The sequence below is a fragment of the Cheilinus undulatus genome, linkage group 3 (assembly GCF_018320785.1).
Source record: "Cheilinus undulatus linkage group 3, ASM1832078v1, whole genome shotgun sequence".
NCBI classification, from domain to species: domain Eukaryota; kingdom Metazoa; phylum Chordata; class Actinopteri; order Labriformes; family Labridae; genus Cheilinus; species Cheilinus undulatus.
Genome location: NC_054867.1, coordinates 44,579,664 through 44,602,778, shown reverse-complemented (window position 1 = coordinate 44,602,778; position 23,115 = coordinate 44,579,664). Strand labels below are relative to the sequence as shown.

The window sequence follows — 23,115 nt, the reverse complement described above, 5'->3', positions numbered from 1 at the left end:
CGGTCATGACATGCATGCTGCTGATTCTGTGTAACGGAATCATTAATTAAAAGAGGCGTGATCAAAATAATCGCAGTGTGGAGTTCCATTAGTGAGGTCATTCAACAGATGGCTCTTATTTAAGGACAAAGGCAGCAAATGATTGTACATGCTGGTTATAGAGCATTTCTCTCTGAAAATCAGAGTAAAATGGGTCTTTCCAGACATTGTTCAGAAGAACAGCGTACTTTGATTAAAAAGTTGATTGGAGAGGGGAAAACATAAAGAGAAGTGCAGAAAATGAAATGCTGCAAAGCTACAATGATCTCAAATGCTTTAAAATGGCAACTTAAACCAGAAAGACGTGGAAGAAAACGGGAAAACTACCATTCGAATGGATTGAAGAATAGCCAAAATGGCAAAGACCCAGCCAATGATCAGGTCCAGGATGATCAAAGAAGGTCCAGAGTTACCTGTGAGTACTGTAACAATTAGAAGATGCCTATGCAAAGCCAAGCTATCAAAAAGAAGCCCCTGCAAAGTCTCACTTTTGAAAAAAACAACATGTGCTGGAGAGGTTACAATTTTTTAAGACCACATTGATTGGCCTAAAGTGAAATGGTGCAACATTTTGTTGACTGATGAAAGCAAGATTGTTCTTTTTGGGTCTGGGGGCCACAGACAGTTTGCCAGACAACCCCAAACAGGGAATTCAAGCCGCAGTTCACTGAGAAGACGGTGAAGCATGGTGGCACAAGCATCATGATATGGGGTGTTGGGCCTATTCATCGCATTCCAGGGATCATGGGTCAGTTTGAATACATCAAAATACTTGAAGAGGTCATGTTGCCTTATGATGAAAAGGAAATGCCCTTGAAGTTGTTGTTTATACAAGACAACAACCCCAAACACACCACTAAATCAGCAGCATCTTGGTTCCAGACCAACATGATTTACGTTTTGGAGTGTCCAACCCAATCCCTGGACCTCAATCTAATGGAAAACTTGTGGGATAACATCAAAAATGCGGTGTCTGAGATGAAACCAAGAAATGCAAAGTTTTTGTGGAATGTAGTCCAAGTGTCCTGGGCTGGAATACCTGTTTACAGGTGCCAGAAGTCGGTCAACTCCGTGCACTACAGATGTGAAGAAGTTCTCTGAAACAGTGGTTACACAACTATATATTAGTTCAGTGATTTACAGGAAAATTAAATCTTCAAGCATCTGTCAGTTTATACAGTAAATGTTTGAGTTAATAAAGAAACATGCAGACACTGCTATTTTTAGAGAAACGTAAAATAAATTTTTCTTCCTTTCTGTTAATTATTAACAAATGTAAAACTTTTCTTCATGCTTTGTTTTGGATTGAGTGTGCAGTGTATGGAAATAAAAGATATAAGGATTTTGAGCTTTACTTACTTTTTTAAACATACTGCAATTATTTTGAACACAACTGTAAATGCTCATGGAGAAACAGCTGAAAACATGGATTTAAAACCTTCTGAAGTCTGAAGGAGTCAGACGACTCTCTCATATGGACTCCACCAAGTGGTCCGGTTTGTCAAGTACAGTTTGGCACAGTCAAAGTTTGCCACAGTAAACTCGGATCTCACTTGTGTTCTCCGATGTCTTCTCAGCGGGTTCTCGTTGCAATGGAAATCCATCTGTTTTAATCAACCTGAATCATTTGGCTCAGCTCAGAAGAAGGAGCTATTTTTATCCTCCAAAGTGCTCCTTACCCAGTACCAGTTGGGCATTTTAATCCTTCAAGCCAATTCTATTTTTTTTATCTATTGTGTCTTGTAAGCTTGTGAAACATCAGCCCTGTTGTGCAAAGTCAACATCTAAACATCTTTTTTTCAGGACTATCTGGACTTTAAGAATATGTACAGTATGCTGTAGCAATTTTACCTGAATTTTAAATAAGTTCTGGGATTATAAAGACAAAAGAGGACCTGTTCTCCCATTTCTCAGGGACCTAAAAGTGAAAAAAAATAATTTGGGCACAAATACTCTTCAAAATATTGACATATTTACAAAAAAATCCTTGCAGTACTTTGTATTGGCTCTATTTGAGTCATTATTCAAAGCAGTTCCTGTCTGCAGTGCCACAGTGCCACATCACAGGCCTTAGAGTGAGAGAGTCAATAAGTCTCTCTCTCTCTCTCTCTCTCTCAGGCCTGCTTCTGCATGATCTGCTCAGTTAGACGTGCAGTTTGACACAACATGAAATGATGACGGAACGGCCTGCCATTGGTTGACAGCTTGTCACAAAGCCCTCTGCACTGGGAAACAATGTTATGTTATTTAGCAGATGCTTTTGTCCAAAGTGACATACCTCTGAGAGTAGGTGCAACACAAGCAAAGATCTAGACAGGAGGAAACAACATCAGTAAGTGCTTCAGGTCCAATCAAACAAAGTTGATGCTGTGCAGTGCTAGAGTCTATGCACATAGTGGTTAGCATTACAGGCTGAGATGAAAAATGATGAATTATGATCATAACTTTTGCCAAAATCAAGCAGCCCCACTAACTGCCTGAAATATAACAGTACAACATTATAATATTTGAGCCTAACACCCTGAGCATGGCGTCATAGAAAAATGGCCGATTTGGGAATGCATGTCTTGCTCTTGTGTGGCCAGTTGCTTACAGAGGTTAATGAAAACTTGCATTGAATAATACTGCTATTACTAATGCTTAATCTGCTGACGCTGAGATTTGTGTCTACTTGTACTACTGTTGCACTGTGTTTTAATACCTCACAGTATGTAGTGTTCAGTACAGAGCTGAATCTTTGAGACTGAAAAGACAAGTTATCCATTTTACCTGTCTTTATAACAGGTGAAGATGATGTACATTCTCACACCAATGATCCCTATCACACTTATTGCTCAGAGTTTGTCTTCTGTAACAGAAATACTGCTTTTATTCTCTTTTTTATTCCCATTTCACTGTTTTTAAAGTGCTGAAACTACTATTAATTTCTGCTTGATGTGAAACATTAAATTCTTTCTCGTGACTTTAATGGAATAATCCATTCAGCTCCTGGCGGGAACATCTCCAAGAAGTATGGTTTGAAGTTTAACTGATAGTTCCTAAATCATCCTTGCAAAAACAGCAGACCCAGTAGGAATCATTTGATAAATAAAAATACTATTTCTTTTGAAAGAGAAACTAGAAAAAGCAAATTGGTGAATATGCCACATATCTTTTGTGGTACTGATGGAATTATTGCTGTGGAAATAAAGCAGAATTTACCATGGAAACTATGATAGAACAGCTCGATCCAACCCAACTACACCTTTTTACTGCCCTTAATGCGTTCATGCTGGTTATCCTAGGAGACTATTTGAATACTGGCTTTTATTTGACACATTATGGCATTCATATTCTCTCCTTTGTACACACAACCCCTGTTTTTATTTAAATGAACCTCTGACTGATGTGTACAAGTTTGTTGTAAACGCGTTCCTCTTGTATGCTTACAGCACTTGAACCCCAGGTAGAGAGCACTTGTGGATAGCAGAAACTCATAAGCTATGATTGAGCAATCATGCAAATGTCACGACAGTGACAGAGGGTGTTGGAACACCTCACACAGACTCACTTATCAAGAGAGAAGTGGATCGGTGGTAAATTCTGCATGACTTCCCTACTTACAGGTCATTAAGAGTTAATGACCGGTGCAGAGGGCAGCAAGCTGTGCTGCCATTCACCAAGGTGTCCCGGTTGTGCATCCATGCTGAACAAGCACATGTTGGATTAATGATCATACTCCAGTAATTGTTAAGGTGTGTACGTGCAGTGGAAGAAGGAGGGGGTGTACAATACCACAGTCATTAAATATTACATATAATTACAAGCACTCCATTAACCCCAGCGTTTCTTTGAGAGCACAAGAGGCCGCGAGAAAACCAGTAGCCCGTGGTACACACATGTGCGACCTCAAACTATGCCGTCACATTAGTGCACAGCGCTGTGCAGCGGTGGCAGAGGCCTCAGAGGAACTCATTATGCCCCTGACTAAGTGAGAAGACTGTTTAGACAAGCAGTTTGTGCCACATGACGGGCCTAATTCCTCATCTGAAGCTCAAACATTGACCATACTGCCCCAAAGTGCCACAGTCCCTTCAGCTATTATAAAGAGAAAACAACAGTGCTTTATGTATGACAGGGAGGCACACAGCATTTCTCCTGACTGCCTTTTTTTTGTCATTTCATAACCATGAATTAGAGAAATCGGGCTTAAAGGGAAAGGATGTAACAGAGACATATTTCAATAAATACTACCAATTACATAAATAAGGGGTGTGTGATAGGATGATCTTAGATTGGGATGAGATGGATCAATGATCTGCCAAAGCACAGAAATTGCCTTATTGCCTGTTCTAACTTTGCAACTTTATGCTTTCTCACCCCTTTCCTCCTGCTTCGAACAGAGCAGAGATTCATGGCTGACAAGGGAAGAGAAACTTAATTAAGTCCTTAAAAAGAGCTGAATCTTGGCTGTAGGTTCTTTGCAGATGACGTCACACAGCAGCAGAGAAACACCTTTGAGGAAAAGACGTTCTACATAGAGAAATGCTACCAAAAAGGCTATGTTTATGACTATGCCAGCATGCAAAGTGTGAAAATATAAACATTCTTAATTATTAAGCTATTTTCGTGTCCGAAAAGTCGTGAAATATTCAGGCAAAAATAGAAATGAAATTATAAACTTCTGGAGAAACGGCAGAGGGCAAGAATGTAAATAAGCCTCCATCTAAAGATTGGTAAAGAGGTGTCATACAACACTTAAGTATGGTCTGTTTCTGTATAGTGGTCTGGTTTGGTTCAGTACAGTTTTGCCAAAGCTTAGCTCATTAAACTCTGATCTTGCCTGTGTTTCTTTAGCTAAAGTTTGTCTGACCAACCTGGAGCCTCGAAATCTGTCTCTTTTATGAGATCCAGATCATTTGGCTCAGCTCAGTGGAGCTGGTTGTTTGGCTTCCAAAGGCTCTTCATTTGGTGCCAGTTTGGCTTTTTAAATGTGGATTAAATTCAGACAAGGGATGGAGGAAAGAAACTTGAGCTGGAGCTAGGCACCACAGCTAACGTAAGAGCCGTCTCATGGTGCAGGTTTGTCATGAACAGCACATTGTCACTCAGTGGCTCACCCCACAGGGTTTATTTGGTTGATAGTCTATCACCGTTTTGATTAATAGCATGTTTGTGACAAAATGAGGAATTTCTTAAATTTCAAGGTGCTCAGCTAACCTCTTAGCTCAGTACAAGACTCCTCTGGACTCCTGTCTCCTCTGGACTCCCCCTTCCTCTGACTAGATGATGCTAGAAGGTCTGCAGCACTGAGTATTTGTGATATTGTTCACCTCCACACCATGTAACTCTGTAGGGATCGTATTAAATATGTGAAGTAATTTTCTGATGAAAAATTGCAACAAAGAGATCCATTTAGAACTTTGAAGTACTAACTTTCCTCCATTCCTATTCACTCCTAATGGCTTGCTCCCACTTCCTGTCCCCCAACGGACATTCGGGATCACATGATTGCAAACAACCTATATGGAACTGTTTCACTGAAACCACCAGGGTGTTAAATGCAGTTATTTGCAGCATTTGATCAAAGTCTGAAGTTCAGATGGAAACACATGAAACTTTTTGGATGATTTCATTCTGAAGAGACAGCATCCTAAACAGTTTACTGTTACAGGCTTAGCTATAGATAAATTCAAAACTTATAAGCCCTGACATCAGAGAGAGACAGAAGAAAGAAAGGATTGTTTTATGACAGCAGATACAAGATGTGTAAGCTCAACTCAACGCTGGTTAGCTGGGCCTCCTTTCTTTTTCACTCTAGAAGGTGCTGTGATAAAGGGTGCAAAATCGATACTTTATAAACATTGTCAGAATTGATATTTTTGAAATAAGGGTGCTGAAGGTCGTTAGGAGAATAAAAGCTGTGTGGGTATCATAAATTATTCGCAAAATGACCTTAAAATGATCCCAGTAGAACACAAGATAAGTAAAGGAAACCAGTAAAACTTTTTTAAGAGGCTAAAGCCACATTCATATACAGGTGTTGGTACGAGAAGAAACATAAAGTTAATGTGTGCGAGTAAATGTGATTATTTACTCGGTAGGAAAATGCAAGCAGAGCAGAGACATCAGTCCAGATAGTAAAACGATTTAAGGACATTTATGTACAGCTTGAATAAAGTGAGCGCACAAATAAATAGTGAATCTTTGTTTGTATGGTGACAATGCATTACCAAAGTTATCCCAGGACACTTTACAAAGAGGACAGGTCGAGACAGTACTGTTTGTTGTGGCCTATTATAATAGACAAGTGTTAATCATTAAAATTAAAATAAAGACTATACTATATTATAATAATAAAGACCAGAGTTATTTACCATGATCAGAGCACTAGCAGTATTTAGCCCCATTACAGTGTTGATATAAACCTTCCCTATCTAAAGAGCAGGACTGTCGAGCACACCAGACTCATGTTCACAGTTCTCTGCGATAGCTGCACTAGGGTTGGAAAGAGCTAGTAGGAAGGATAGGGGCAGAGAGAAGCAAGACGAGGAGGAGAGGGACAAGAGAAACAACAAAACACCAAATGAAAGACAAATTCATGGCAGTTGTGGCCATGAGCTTATCTCCCATTTTGTAGGAAGTGATGGTAGCAATATGTTAAAAATTAGTAAAATAAGCAGGAACAGCCTTCCTTTTGATGTGGTGGGGGATTTCATTGTGATGGCAGGGTATGAAAATGAAATATCAATACCTGCTGGGCGAACCTGAAGAAGCTACAGGCGAAACGCGTTGTTCACTCATAATAAAGTTTAAGTAAAGTCTATCTCAGTGTGCAGTGGATTATTTCTCATTATCAATACCAGTGTTGTTCTTCGAATCCAGTACGTATTGGATGTGTTGGTACTGGTACCATGTCGGTACTGCATTTCGATGTCCATCCCTAGTTGTGATGAGCGGCAATCCCAAGACTCGTTGGAGTTCAGGTTTTGTTTGTTTGGGTTTAAGCATTACTACTTTCATTCATCTTAATGGGTGTGGGTCAGCTCTTCAGTCCGGCAACATCAAGTTGGCGTCTTCTCACCCTCTCAGCGGCAGCCATCTACCTGACTCTTTTGATGTCATTTAAAGGTGACACAGCAGCAGCTTCACATGCAGTGACGGCATGCTGCATTCAGGAGTATTGCATAATCTAGTGACTTTTCTACACAGATTAAACCCACAGTTTATTTCCCACATGAAAAGCAGTCCAAAAACTATTTACAAAGCAGATAAGAAAAGAAAAATAGAGTAATTCTTGATCACATGTTTTTCCTGACAATACGTTTAGAGTCACACTGGAGGTGACCAGTGGCAGCCTCACTGCTGTCAGTGGAGGCAGATCTGATCATGTTTTGTTAATGTTGATGTGATTCAGCTTTTACCAAAGTATGTACAAGCCTTAGCACCTCCTCACATGAGGTTCATTTATTTTGATAAGGAACCACAACTAAAACTATGAAAAACAGGAGTCTTTTAAATGGAGAGAGGAGGTGATATCAGAAAGGTCCAGACTTCAGTTATTAACAGTGTTTAAAATGGACTTACTTGCATGCATGCTGTTGGAAGTGATGTCTGTCTGCACTTTTCTCTCCTCTTGTCTACTGATTAGCAGGCAAGTGCCTATGTGATACCTGCAGAAATACGTGTGTGATAGTTGTATCATATCTTTGTAAATTCATGGGGCTGAATGCGATTAAAAGAGAGCTGTCAATCCATGAAAGCATGACAGAAAGGCCCATAAGTATATTCAATGCTGTCAAATAGTATAAAGGGTGATATACTTGGTGTCTTGCATTACTCTCTTGAAACCAGCAGTGGGCCATTAAGGGTCCATTTTCCTCTTTCATTCAGCAGTGTCCATATGAGCTCTTACAGGTTTGAGCACATGACACACCTGCTGTGACAGAGGAAAGTAAAAGGCTTAAAAAAGAACATGTTAAATGTGCAAGAAACTGGGGGGAGTGGCAAAATCCTTAGAGTGATAAAAATCACTGATAAAAAAAATATAACAACGTGGCATTGCTGTTGATGTTCTTAATATGTTTCCACAGAAATAATGCCTCTCTGCTGTATAAAGTCACTATAATCCTCGCATGATCACCAACTGCTTTGTTATGTGGGCGGCATTGTCACAGAGGCATGGCTGAGCAAAACGGTAATGCCATAATCCAGCAGGGCTGACTCATCAAGATGTGGATTAGGACGCTGCATCCTCCGGCGCCAAAACAAAGAGCAAGAACAAAAAATACTCATCAGCAGAAATCCATCAGCAGCAATTGGCCACGTTCACTTCTTTTGTTCTTAACTAGGGTGCATATTGTTATATACGGGACTTAATAAGCAAGAAAAGCACAAGGGCTTAAAGCTTCCATCGGTGTTTTAAGGTAAAGACGTTTGTATAGATGATGATTTGAAAAGCAATTAGTCATGAAGTTCCCTGGTTCTGCCTCTAAGGAGAACCTCTCCACATTCTTCTATGATTAAACAGATCGTTGAGCTGAAAGTGCTGCTCACTGAGTTTCCATCGGGGAGCTAACAGAGAAATCTATGGCGTGTTTTCTTTTTGACACATCATTACAGCCTGTCTTAAAATGCCACACAGGAATACATTGTCTTTATCATTGTTATCGTTGTTGTTATCACATTATTATCTTAGTGACAAGAAGGGAACATTTGCAGCAGACAGCATGAGAAGGAGAAAAGTACGTGTGAGTTCAGGAGGGGGTCAGTTCTTTTCTTTTGACACTCTTTTTTGGGTTATCCACGCTTTCAAAGATAGTTTTTCAGTCCAAAGACCCTAACATGTCCAGAAGAATGATAAATGCTGCGGTGTCACTGTAGCCAGCAACACAAAGCTGCTTCCAAAAGGCAGCTTGGGCTCCATATGTGCTCTGTGTGTGCATGCAGCGCTACTGCCAGAGAAAATGTTGATATTGGAAGATTCTGGCAAATATGATTATCATGTCATTTAGTGCCAACTTTAAATATTTCTCTTTTTGTTTTTAATTTTTCATACTGTATTTGCACATGGCATGATAGAATTGCTTAGAAAAGGAAACTGCAAGACTTGATGAAAGAGAGCCTCGTGATCAGAATATGCATTGTTAGTCTCACTTTTGATCAGTTAAGTTCTCCGTCTCATCCCTTTCCTTCACCGCTTATCACGTTCAGGGTTGCAAGGGGCTGGAGCCTATCCCAGCTGTCATTTGGCAAAAGGGAGGGTACACCCGGGAGTGGTCACCAGTGAGCTGACATACAGAGACAAACAACCAGACATGCTCACATTCACACCTACAGCCATGTTATGCTAGGCTGTCCAAATTTTGCTTGCTAACCTAAACAGAGAAACACGACCGACACAACAAGGCATGTCATGACTCATGGACAAGAAACAGGGAACTTATTGTTTATTTCACAAACTAGTTAAAATCTTACCATTTAGGCAAATCATTCTCTTCAACATATTTGATGCACAGCCAAGATACTCTGACCTCTAGTGTCTCTGCTAAAGAGGTAAATATGGAGTGTGTGACATGAAAGGAGTCAGAGCGCCCTCTACTGGATAAATAATTGAACAAAGACATGTCTAAGTAAAACCAGGTCATATTCCCAGCTAACCTTGCAAAGCAGATGGATTTGCCTGTTTCTGTGTTTCTTAATGGCAAATCCATAGCTCCCATGTGAACAGTTTGGACCCGGTTAAAAAATGGCAGGACCAATCAGCATAGAGGGGCAGTACTTTCGGGCGCGGCAGTCATGACGTATGCAAGCAGTGAGAAGTGGCCATAGCAATTATGGCGGAAGAGATTATCGTGGATGCAGCTAAAGCACCAATTTTATCAAAACTTGATGACATTTCTTAGTTAAAAGAAGAACAAAGAATAGCCCTGGGTTCTTTTCTTTGTGGAAACAATGTTTTTGTCCTTCTCCCAACTGGATTCAGCAGGAGTCAAATCATCACGTGTTTTGTTGCCCTGATTGGCCCGTAAAGATGTGACGGAACGTTCATCCAATCACTATCCAAGTTTTTTTTTTCAAAGGCTCTGCCCTTTCCCAAACACCGTCTATGGAAGGTTTTTCACATGCATGTGTGAAACAAATCCCTTTGGCGTGTCAGGTTATACTTTGCCTGAATTTACACTTTTTTTGACCTCACTTCTTGTCATATACAGAAATCTACTTATTTGATTAATGTTTTTAAATTAATCCAATATTTTGATTCAGTTGGAAATTTTTGTTATCCAAACAAATAATCAGATGAATTTTAAAGAACCATTTTGTCCAATTTCTGCAACTTATAATCATATTTTTTATCTTTTATTTTACTGTGTTTAATCTTTTGAGTTGTTTTTGCTGTATGTCATGTATTTTGATTTTCTTTGTATAAATAATAATAAATACCACATATTTGCCTCTTTTTAGCAACTTGAGTTGTTGAATGTATAAAAAGTGCTGTGTAAATAATGATGACCTTTCTAGCCTTATGTTTTTTGCTAGGGCAGAGTTCCCTTCACCACACTCCTGATTCCTCTCTATTTTGATCATAGCTTTATACTGGGCTTAATGTTACCCACACAATTATGAAGGGTTTAAATAAAAATAAGCAATCCATTTCTAACCTTAGAGAGGAAATGTGATGGGTTGAACTGGGGCTTCCTCAGTAAAAAAAGGAACTGTGGACATACAGTAGGTTTGGCTAAACAAGATTGTGCTGCTTCTTACCTTTCAGTAAAGGTTACATCATTGTTCTTAATACATTTCTCAAAGATTTATGTAAATGTATATATTTACATAAGTAAAGTAGTTGTCAGTGAGAAAAAAAAACACAGTACATGTTGTCTGACTTGTGTCAACGCAGAGGTAAAAAAATTAATATGAGGCACAACATTTATGTTTATCCACATTCAAAATAAATACACTAGATGTCACATTTTTTAGAAGGTGAAACTTAGAATTACAGGGCAGAGAATAAAATATTTAACAGATGCAGTGTAGACAGTGAGTGTGCAATGCTGCGTGATGTCTGACACATGCTGTAAGGACATGTTTCTAGGTTGTAGTTGTGGTTATAAAAAGCTGGATTTTTCAGCACTGATGAGAACTGAAATGTGGTATACATAACCTCAAAACCATGCAAACCTTCCAGTTCACAACAATATGGGCAGAGAACTCTTAACTGCAGAGCCTTTGAAAGTTGCTGCTTATCAGTTATATCCAAAAAAAATCATCCATGTATGTGATTTAAGTCCCAGTTGTTGTAAAGTAATGTTTCTAATGTACTGGAATAACCGTACTTATTTTACTAACAGTGACAGATTAGTCTGCCCTCACACATTCATGCTCACTTCAAAGAAACAGCTTCAATGATTTGTGCTAATGATGATTGCTCTTTTATTTAGGCATCGCTGGAAACCCGGTGCTCTTCAATGAAAACGGAGACGCCCCTGGTCGCTATGAGATCTACCAGTACCAGATCAGAAACCGAACTGCAGAATATAAAATAATTGGCCACTGGACGGACCAACTCCATCTAAACGTAAGCCTGGCTTTTTCTGTTCCATGCCTACAGTTCCTCATCCTACAAGATTCATTGAATTAAGCTCACAAGTGTTATGTTTGTCAAAGTGTTTGGAATGAAAATCCCTCTCTGAAAGTTGTTTTCTTCAGCTCTGCAGCTTCGTGTTTGTTCACTAACTCCTAGCAAAACCATTTCATAACGCTTAGTGCCATCTTCAAAGGTGTAAATATCCCGAGGGCACTTTAAATGATTAACAGGGCAGACTGTGATGAAAAGAAAGCCACGAGAGCTTAAGGACAGACATGTTTAATATCACTTCTCCAGACAGCATCACTGACTTCCAGAAAAACAATACTGTGGGCAGGAGACTGTGTGATGAAGTAACGCTATAATAACAGTAAATTACATAAAGGGTTCCAAACAAATTATGTTTTGACAAAATGGAGAGGAAGCCCAGGGCACACAAAAGAGTCCACAATTGAACACATGAAGCAGCTTGAGAGGAGCTTTGCAGCCTTTACCTCTTTAACATGTGCTGTGGAAGAAAAAAGGAGAGAAAGGGGGTTTAGGGTGGGCATCTACTGTGGAATGTGCCAGTTCTGACTCTAAAGCGGACTATTTAATTAGCCGTCTTTGAGTTCTTAATTAAACGCACATTTACAAAGAAATTCACCAGCTTTGAATGAACAGCCACAGTTGAATAAAATTGATAACATAACGTTGAAGGGAGCAGATCCGTTTGAAATGACAATTTTAATTTATCTTTACACGAATGCTCGTAAAGGGGGAAATCCACAAAGGAGAGCAGTACCCTGAAAAAGAAATTATCTCCACTTCCTCTGATCACAGACAGCTGAGTATTGATTCCTCTAACACAAACAACTATTTGCCCAAGTGAAAAAAGGGAGAAACTGTGTCAGTTCCCTACAGAGCAAACAATGTGTTTTCCTTTTCTTTCTGTCTCTTGTCCTTCAGATAACTTGACCTCCCACTGGAAAATTTAGCTCAATCTATGAGGAATGATTTATTTGACCCCCAGTTTGCACTTTCCCACCCCCTACAAAATAAATAAATAAAGTCTCGTAGCACTGAGGCTTTCTGAGTTGTACTTAAGGCCAGGTTCAAACATCCAGCAACTACTATCTATATTGTCCTTGACCTCCAGGGGTGCTTCATGGATCGATTCAGTTTCACCACCCATACATGCCCATATTTTACTGGGTACAGACAGCTCAGTGTTTCACAAATCTCTTCTATCTGTGTCTCTACATTCATGTGCTCCCCTCACAGGTTCGTTCAATGCAGTGGCCCGGCGGTGTTCGTCAGATCCCTTCCTCAATCTGTAGTCAGCCCTGTCAGCCAGGCGAGCGCAAGAAGATCGTAAAGGGCATCCCCTGCTGTTGGCACTGTGAGCGCTGTGATGGCTATCAGTACCAGGCAGACACCTACACATGCAAGATGTGTCGCTTTGATTTACGGCCCAACGAGAATCACACAGGCTGTGTTCCAATCCCCATTGTTAAACTGGAGTGGAGCTCTCCGTGGGCAGTTATTCCTGTGCTCATTGCGGTTGTTGGCATCATGGCCACTGTGTTTGTGGTTGTTACATTTGTCCGCTACAACGACACTCCCATTGTGAAGGCTTCAGGTCGAGAGCTGAGCTACGTGCTGCTAACAGGCATCTTCCTCTGTTATGCCACAACATTCCTGATGATTTCTGCCCCTGATGTAGGAATTTGTTCACTCCGCAGGATCTTCTTAGGTCTTGGGATGAGCATCAGTTATGCAGCACTGCTCACAAAAACCAATCGTATTTACCGCATCTTTGAGCAGGGCACCATGTCCATAAGTGCGCCCAGGTTCATTTCTCCAGCCTCACAGCTCGTCATCACCTTTAGCCTGGCCTCAGTGCAGCTGCTCGGAGTGTGCATCTGGTTTGCCGTGGATCCCTCCAAGGCCATTATTGACTATGAGGACCAGAGGACATCTAACCCAGTGATGGCTCGTGGGGTGCTCAAGTGTGACATCTCTGACCTGTCTCTGATCTGCCTGCTGGGCTACAGCATGCTGCTCATGGTCACCTGTACAGTCTACGCCATTAAGACCAGAGGAGTGCCGGAGACCTTCAATGAGGCCAAACCCATCGGGTTCACCATGTACACCACCTGCATTATTTGGCTAGCATTCATCCCAATCTTCTTTGGCACTTCACAGTCCACAGAAAAGGTAAGCTTAAAACCAATCCTCTAGTGCTTTTTTTTTCTCTTCACAAAAAGCTTTTTTTTCCTAATTGATGGAAGAACCTCAAGGGTTCAAATTAACAGCTACACAAATGCTTCTGTGATACTAAATTATAAGCTTTGCATATTAATATATTCTCTTTTTGCTTGTTTTTCTTTGGTTTGTCCACAAGAATATTTGAAAACCATATGCAGGTGCAGGTTAAAGAATTACACATTAGCTGTGGTGGAAATTTAGGATGTAAATCAATATTTATAATTTACTACACCTACAACAAAAAGGGGGAAAACTCACATTTTAAGTTTCCTGATACTTTTAAAATAAATGTGATATATCTGAAAAAAATGATAGAGCAGAATTTTCTTAAGTGTTTGGTGGGCCTCCCCCCGGGGGATGCCAGAGGACATCAGGGGAGCTGCACTGTCAGAAAACATAAACCAGTAAACAGTGCTTTGCTTAGCTGAGTTCTACTGTACTCTGGGCAAAATTGATACATTCTCTGTGGATATGGATAAATACAGAGAGAAGAGATAGATACTGAAGTGAACAGTAAGCCTGCCACACACATGAAGATTTAGGAAACCTTGACTACTTTTCCAGAGACTCAACAAATGGTGACAAATTATCACTGATCTTCCAGTTTTGTTCATATGGTGTGTTGTGTAGAACAAGAGCATCAACACAGCGGACACACACTAACAGATTCTATTCACCGACTATCAGAGTCTCAGCCTGGTTTCTTCTCTCAAAACAAGCAAAATCTTGCAAGGTCAAGCATGACTTTAGGGGGAAGAAGCTACTGTGGTTATCTGTTAGCTATAAATCCACATCAGTCCAGCTCCCTCCCCTGTCAGTTCATCTGTGGTATGCTGTTTTCCAGTGTCATAGATGGTGCTACCATTTACTATTGTTGCCATAGCTGTGTTTTTGTTTTACTTCCTCCTTCAGTCAGCCTGATTGGCTATTCCTCCATATTGCATCACAAGTCTGCTCATGCCTGCTCAGCTGTCATTGTTCCTTGCCACTAGGGTATCATGGGTATCAAAACCCGGGTCCATAAAGACCCAGTTCTGTCATTTTCAAACACCTGACAATCAATCAAGTTTTAGCTTATTGATACTGCTATCGAGTTTTGACGGGTTCTGTGACATAATGTAATTTTTTGATATTACCTCACTGCTGTTAAACATGCATCAGTTCTTGCAAAGGGACCATGAGCTAAAAGCACATCAGCATTGTTTATCGAATTAAACATAATTGTGGTACCTCCAATTGTTGGCTTGAGAAAAAAGTCTTCGCTTGTTGGTAGCATTATTCCCCTGCACTTGGAGTAACATGCATTTATAAAATTTGCTTCAGCTGCCCCAGGACAATGTTCACATTCAACTGCTCAGATAAAAGTTGAAAAATGTTCCCAAGCTTTGTAGCAGGTCCTGTTAGTTAAAAATATCAATCCAAGGCAGAAATGCATGGTGCAATTGGCATAATTGAAGTTAATTAGCAGACTTAACGAGCTGAAAGATGTTATGTATGATGCGTTCAAGTAACCTCAGTGAATTAAATGACTGTATCCTATATGTCATATGTTCAAATGCCACATCAAAAAAAGACAGTTTAGTTTTGACAAGAAACTTTAAAAAGTACAGTTGTTATGTTATATATATATATATGTTGTTATATATATTATGAATGTGTTTGTATTTGAGGGATATAAAATAGATATAACAGACTGAATCATAGCTTTTTAATGCAAGCACTACTCAGTTCAGACCGCTTCTGTTGGAAATATTTGTCATTGTTTCTTTTTACAAAACATTAGGAAAGTGTCGATAGTGGCATCAATAAGTACTTGGAGTGATAAGGACTATCAATAAGGGTATCAACATCAATAAAAAATAACAATCTCCATACCTACTCACCTCACACAACAGAATTTCTGGTCCTTAATATTAAACATGCTTAATATTTATGATCTCAGGTCAGAGCGCCTCCAATCTAACCTTGCGAAGCAGATGGATCACCTGTTTCCGTGTTTCTCACTGGTGAATCCATCTTGCAAAGCTCCTGTCTGAACCATTTGGGCCTGGTTAAAAAATGACAGGACCAATCAGCGTTGAGGGGCAGTACTTTTGGGTGGAGTTGTGATGTATGCAAGCAGCAACAAGAGGCCAGTGCAATTATAGCGGAAGACATTAGCGTCGATGTTGCCAAAGCACCAGTTTTATCAGAACTTGATGACATTTCTTCGTTAAAAAAAGAACTAAGAACAGTATTGAGTTTTTTCTTTTCAAAAATGACAAAAGTCGTGTAGACATGTCTACAGTCGCCATGGTTCGTGTTATGCAGTTATGGAGTTAACTCCATCAGTAGGGGCGCAGCTCGATAGCGGCTACATCACTTGTTTTGTTGCTCTGATTGGCCCGTAAAGATGTGACAGACAGAACATTCATCCAATTACCATCCGTTTTTTTTTAAAGGCTCTGCCCTTCCCCAAACGCTGTGTATGAGTGGTTTACCAGATGGATGTGTGAAACAAACCCATCTGGCCTGCCAGGTTACTTCCAATCAGGTCAGAAAGGGAAAATTTCTCTTATTTAACACCACACACTACAGGATAATCTGGCAAGATGATCTTAAAAACCATCTGATTTAAGAATCCTGAGGGAAGATTCAGCCCAACAGTCGACAAGATTATAGTGTAGTGTTTGGCCCGCTTAAGAAGGAAGTACAACCAAGTTTGGATTTCATGGTTTACTTAATGGCTACAGTTTGTAAATTGCAAAGTGTTGCTAGCTAACAGCAACATAAAAGCATTTTGCCATATTCAGAACAAGCACCAAAGTTTGGTGACCAAGCCACAGAAGTTTTTTTAAACAGCTAAAGGAATTGTGGTCCCAGAAACTGAGACATCAACACCAAGGCAACCTGTGTGAGTGCAGGCTTTCAAAACTTACAATGATCAAAAGCAAGTACCAGGCAAGGCTGAAGATGAAGGATGATGACTGCATTGGATTCATTGTTCCCACTAAATTAGAGAAGAGCATAAAAGTAGCATGATATTTCTGTTGACTTTAATGACAAAACTAATGAACTAAATGCCAAGGATAGATGGATGTTTAAATAAAGAAATAAAGAAAAATAAATAAAGAAATGGCAAAGATGTAAAAAAATAAACAGATGTTTAAAAGTGAGCTAGAGAATTTTACAGGTTGTGTTACGAGTCTCCCCCCTCCTTTTTTATGGAGTTTGTGCAGCAGAATACATTATATTTTTCAGGGGAGGCTCACTCTACCGTACTTTGAAAACCCCTATGATAGGGTAAAATGGGATGCAATGTGAATGACAAAAATAGAACACTTTGTAGCTTTCTGGCTGGTACCCCGTGAAAAACAAAGAAGGCCTTCCTGTCACTTTTTTTGAAGACTTGACACGGATTGTCTGTCAACAAACAATGAACAACTGTGGCTCAGCTCTGTCCTGGCACCTCATCTTGGTCCAGTTTGTTTCATAAACTTCTGTCATTTCTCAGGGTGACATCCTTCTGTTGGTTGGTTGATTAGTTAGTCGATGACCTCTCTTCCAACAAAATTCTCACTGGTGAGGTAATTGATAGACTGAAAAAGAGAGAAAAACAGAGAGCATGCAGCAAAGGGAGTGAAGGAGGGGATTGCAAAAAGTGTAATCCAGGCAGAACAGATGAAGCAGAGACGCAGAGCAGTGGTTCCCCACCATTTCTTCATTTGACACCCCTCCCTTGATAGAACCTTGTACCCCCCTGAATTATCTGGTACCCCCCAAGCATGTCCTGGACCCCAGGTTGGGAGCCATGGTGTTTGTTGGAGCAAGATTTTGGTTGTATTGAAGTGGAAATGCGAGTATCTCTGCTCTGCCCACTGTCACAGTCTCTAACCCTGATACCGTTTTTAGTCACAGGTTGGCAAAAAAGTCCCTTTATCATCTCATTAAAATGCACATGCTCCTGTTGATATCTGTTGCAAACAAAGAGCAGAGGAGAGTCACAACAATACCTCCTGGTCCCTAAAAATGTGTTTTTCCATCCTGACCTGTGGACGCATTTTAAGTTCACCTTGATAAACAAACCTATGTCACTAGCCCTCTAGCTAATCATCCAGAGCTTTATGTATGGACTTTTTAACTAACCATTTAATCTCACGCTATAGAGTCATCCTAGTGACATATAACATAAGTTAGCAGCCCTATTGTAAGATTTTTTTAACCAATTAAGTCATTTTAAAAGCACTTAAACCAGACACCTAATAATTTCAGCATCATAAATTTGTCCTTTTGGAGCATGTTTTCCTGTTAACTTGTCAGGCTGGCAGTTATGGCAACCTGGTACAGATTTGCCAACACTACATTTCTTGTATAACATTTAGCAGCCTGTCATCTTCCAACTAATGGGCTAGCCAGCTAGCTTCTGTTCTAACCTGTTATGTTTTTTAAATGGGTCTATGTGTTTTTCTCTGAGGTGCTTTGTGATCTTGTTGGTGTATGTTGTTATTGTGTTTGTAGCAATTTTAGCATGCCATTTCAGTAAGCCTATTCTGCTCACCTGTGCACATAAAGGTATGCAGTGGGTGACTCTTTGTTGTTGCCATTGTTAGTAGTGGAGGGTCTTTACTTTGTGGTTGAGGCTCGCACGGCTCAACCATATTAAACTGAATGGATGACTGGAGCCAGTAGACAGCCGTCTGCTTAGCTGTTGACACTGTCCACCTGTCTTGCTCACCCTGCCATCTGGTGGGAGATCGATGTCAAACTTTCTAAATCTTCCAGCCTCTTTAATATCCACCAGTAGTCTGAATCACAGCTATATTTGAGGAAATTGGAAATTGGTCAGGAAATTCTGGTTTAAAACAAAACCCCCAAAATCTTCTGTATACTGTGCATCACTAGTGTCTGTTATTATCTATAAAATAAAAGGATAACAATTATCTGAGTCCATTTCTCATATAATTATCAAAAAAATTAGAGCTGGTCATCTCTAAGTCAGATGTTACTTCTTAAAGCATAATGAGGTTAAAAATAATCCATCATGCTGCAACAAAAGCTTGTTATGTTTAGTTTTCAAGTGCATTTAGAGTACTAGGAAGGTGCGATGAGGACACTGTCACTAATTAGGTTGATCAAGATGTAACTTACAGGGTTACTTCACCAACGACCAATCGTTGGTGCATAGGGGTAGTTTTATTCAGCCAGGTTTTTCTTTGGTTAACTACAGCCCAAGTCATTTCCTAATCTTCAAAATGTCATTGCTACACTTTAACTAGTTTCAGGGTACTTTCTGAAGAGTGGACTTACTGCTTTAAAAGATGTAAGTACTCCTGCATGAGCCAACTTTTTAAAAAACTGCAGTTCAGCAATCTTTAAATTTGTTCCCCAGTCCCACGCGGCACGCTGTTGTTCATTTTCTTATTAAAATATTCCACTCTGCCCGTATTTCATGACAAGAGTAATTTTAGAAATGAAGTGAAAAGAACTCAGCCACCAAAACAGCAACTAAAAATGGGATGTCATGTGGAAGCCTCATATTTGAAATGCACTAACAACCCATGAAGTGTGGACACAGTTTTATGAGGGCATTCTCTAATAACTCTGCAGGCTGCACGCAGGCCCATGACTCACATATATGTGACGGCTGTATGCCACAGTGCATTAGAGACCCATGAGCTCTTTATACAAGCACAAGCTCACATTTTTGCTCTGATGTCAAATCAATGTGCTCCACCTCGTGAACCATGGACCTGGACTGCATCCAGTGGGAGCACTGGGAGGGCACAGGTCAAGAGGGATCCAAAGGGGACATGGAAATGGAGGCAAGGCTTGGACCTCACATTCAGCGGGGACAGTGTGGGTCCAAAGCCAAAGAGGTACAACAATGGAACAGTAGATATGTGTACATCCAGTTGAAAGAGGTCTTTGGCAGTTAAACAAAAAGGGCTCAGTGGCTACAAGAGAAAACACTGGTGAGAGGAAAAAGCTCATACTGGCATGGACACTATCAGCAGTGCCAGCACGGGTCTGACAGATGCAACAAATTAATCCTTACCTCCCTCCCGTTGGGATTAAACAAAACAATGCATCAAAATGCCAGCCTGGAAAAACTGGCTGTGATAGTTACCTTTGTAGGAAAATGTTCTTTAGAGACTTAGAGAGTGCACTGTGTCATTCTCAGCACCACAAAATCTTTTCTTTAGTTTACAGCTCTGCAGAAAATATGCATATGACTGCAGCCAATTGAACTTCATTAAAAATGCAGTATGTGACCCGCAGTACAATGATTTTTTTCATATGCTGCATATTGTGTTTACACCACAGGGTCTAAACTATTCTGGCTCTGCATGTTGGCCTCCTCTTACCCCATAAATCAACTGATGTTAACACTTAACTAGAGAAACAGCAGCCACATGTTGAAAACAATAAAAGACCTGCTGAGCTCAAAGAAAGCACTTGTTTTATGTTAGATTTACTGGAATATATTCAGGAAAAAAATCCCAAAATGTCAACTATCATCAGTATGCATTCTTGATCATCAGCCACACAGCACACAGTGTAAAGAAAAAGAAGTCCCAAGTGCAGAGTCCACATTATTTTTTAATGTGAGTTGCACATCTTAAGTCGCATGTCAACAGCAGCCATGAATATCAGCGAGCTCTTTGTTTAATCATTCCATCTCCTCTCTCTGAAGATGAAAGAGAATAATACAATCACACAGAGATTGAACAGCTTTTTTGGAGGGTGAGGTAATCCATTAGCTAGCATGGCTATGAATAGTAAAATAGAGGAGAAAAAACCCTTGAAGGGTAAGTGAAGTTCTACTTCTCTCCTCTTCTACACTTAAGATGAATTTAATTTACAAACCTTGAAAAAAAAAACCTCTCTCGCAGGCTTAATATGAGACACTTCAAATTATATTAGTCACTCATTAATTATTATTTCCTGTAGAAAACTGTACACAGAATGGCTGGGAGATAGTTCCACTTTTATCATTTGGAAAACTTCTGCCATCGCCCTGAGCTTTGTTAAGGTAAGACATGAAATGGGACACAAAATGGAAATCTGGCTTAAGGCAAATGTCCTACATTTTTTCTTTCCTCATTTGAGAGAGAATAATCATATTTAATATATTACCAGAAGAACCTTTGAGTGTCGAGTCGGGAAAAACTTTATAATGCAGCACTAAGTTAGGCTGCTTTTAACAGACTCTCTCCATAGAAAAGGAGACATTTAAACAAGTCCCCTAATGAAACACATGAAAGTGTTCAAAAGACAAAGCATGCAAGGTAGGAAGTAGCGTGACGCTATAAAGTCTGTGAGGGGAGGAAGTCGGAGTGAATGAGGGAATCAGGAAATGTTGGATATTACAACTTGACACCTTTGTTTTTTCCTCATTTCCTTGGTAGTTTTCCATGTGCAGTACAGTCTTAATTTATCTGACTGAAACTATGGCTAAAAAGGTTAGTTGACTACCTTTTTCCATTGGGAAGACTAGAATAACCTGTCTAAAAATAGATCTTTAGATGAAAACTCTGGCAAAAAGTAAGTTAGGTTAAACTGTTAGTGCTGTACTCTTGGAGATTCAAAATATGTGGTATTTCTATGTGCATATAGGGTATGTCTTTTTTTTCATCTGCTCTTTTTTAAATCAATTAACACATTGATAGTGCATGAATACAAGTATACATTTATATTTATTGTACAGTTCATCTTATTAGAATAGTTCAGCTTAGACGGTCAGCTGATTCAGTCTAAGCACGCTATTGGCTGATTTAACTCATGGTGCCATATTTCAACTGCTCTCACCTGGCTTTGCTTTGCTGCTCCCTCTACAAGCTGCTGTTTGCAACCCTCCTCCACCCCAGCCCCTTTTCTGTGCCATAACTGGCTTAATCATTGTCATTCTATTGTCATTGAAGAGCAGGAAGAGCATGCTTGATGCTTTCCACACAAGCTCGAAAAAGGGCAGGGGTATCTCGGAACAGCCACACCGTCAAACATAAATAAGAGCAAAAGCAATGAGAGCAAATGAATAACTGCTACTAAAGAGAAAAATGTTTTACTGCAAATCATGCATTTTTTGACAAAGTCCTGACAGAACTAACCGACCTACAGCCAAGGAGTGGTGTTGCCCTTTTTCTTTACATGCAGGCTTGTGTCCTACTAATGGAGAAAAGCTGCTAAAAAGTGGTACCAGCCTGCTCCACAATGCTATGCATCCCGGCATGTTTTGAGCTGAATTTTCATTACTGTCAGGTTGTATGCAATGTGGATGCATATACATTAATGACAACAGGTGTCAGCATTTTAACTTAATATGTCACTTGCACAGTTACAGACATTTTGCAGACACATCACTACTTCGACTACAGTGGATGGCAGGAGTGCCAGTATTTACATTAGGCTACTTTGCATTTTAGTCGATTGCACTATGAGTGCATTCGGCAGCAATAAAAATAAGAGAATGTAACAAAAAAGAATCAGACTACTTAACACAAATGTCAAGTAACTGACCTCCAGAGTGCCTTCAAAGATGAACGATTTCTCTGTATACAGGCAGGGATCTTAAGGGCATACTTGAACCATGATGCCCATGTGAATCCAAGCTTGTTTTGTGTTTTATCAAAATGTCAAAAGATGCTCAACAGACTACATAAAGAGGCATTCACAAATACTCTTCCTGTTTTCAACATCTCATTTGATTGAAATCCACCTGTAAACAGGGTCACATTAGCGTGAGCATTAGCCCATTTAGTGTTTCAGTTGCAACAAAAACATAAACACTGAATGGCAATGCTCTTGTGTTTTATAAAAAGACGTTTTATACCACTTAAAATGATTTACAGGCATCTATATGGGCATTTCAAGCTTTGTAGACTTTCCATGTTCAAAATGTGCACTACACAGGCTGCCACAGGGAATTTATCAACAAGAGTATTCATTTAACTCTTGAATCCAGTGAGTCGTGCCTCTGTCCAGGCAAGGCCAAGCTGGAGGTAACACACTGTGTGAACTCCTTTTGTACATGAGTCGTAACCTATAGGTTGCAGTCCAACCTAGCAGTCAAGATTGTAATCCTTGATGATGAAAGCCTATGTACCATGTCTTCTTTCTGCTGAACCACAGTGAAATTTTTACAGTCTTGACGTACACACTGATATGTGTCATTTTGGAACTAAACCTTACAGAAATCTAAAAAGCAACCTTTTTGAAAAACTGTTTTTTCCCAAAACTGGATTTTTTTTTGTTTTTTTGTTTTTTGTTTTTTGTTTTTTTTT

The 23,115-nt window shown here is 39.8% G+C and overlaps 1 protein-coding gene across 2 annotated transcripts in view; it reads left to right on the top strand.

Annotated features, from left to right (window-relative positions):
- Window positions 1–23,115, top strand: part of LOC121528646 (metabotropic glutamate receptor 4-like) — a 380,875-nt gene that overhangs the window by 337,123 nt on the left and 20,637 nt on the right. For both annotated transcript variants that reach the window (XM_041816187.1, XM_041816180.1), the window contains exons 8-9: window positions 11,460–11,596; window positions 12,869–13,804. In XM_041816187.1, coding sequence (XP_041672121.1) covers window positions 11,460–11,596; window positions 12,869–13,804 — 1,073 coding nt within the window. The remainder of the gene's footprint in view (window positions 1–11,459; window positions 11,597–12,868; window positions 13,805–23,115) is intronic.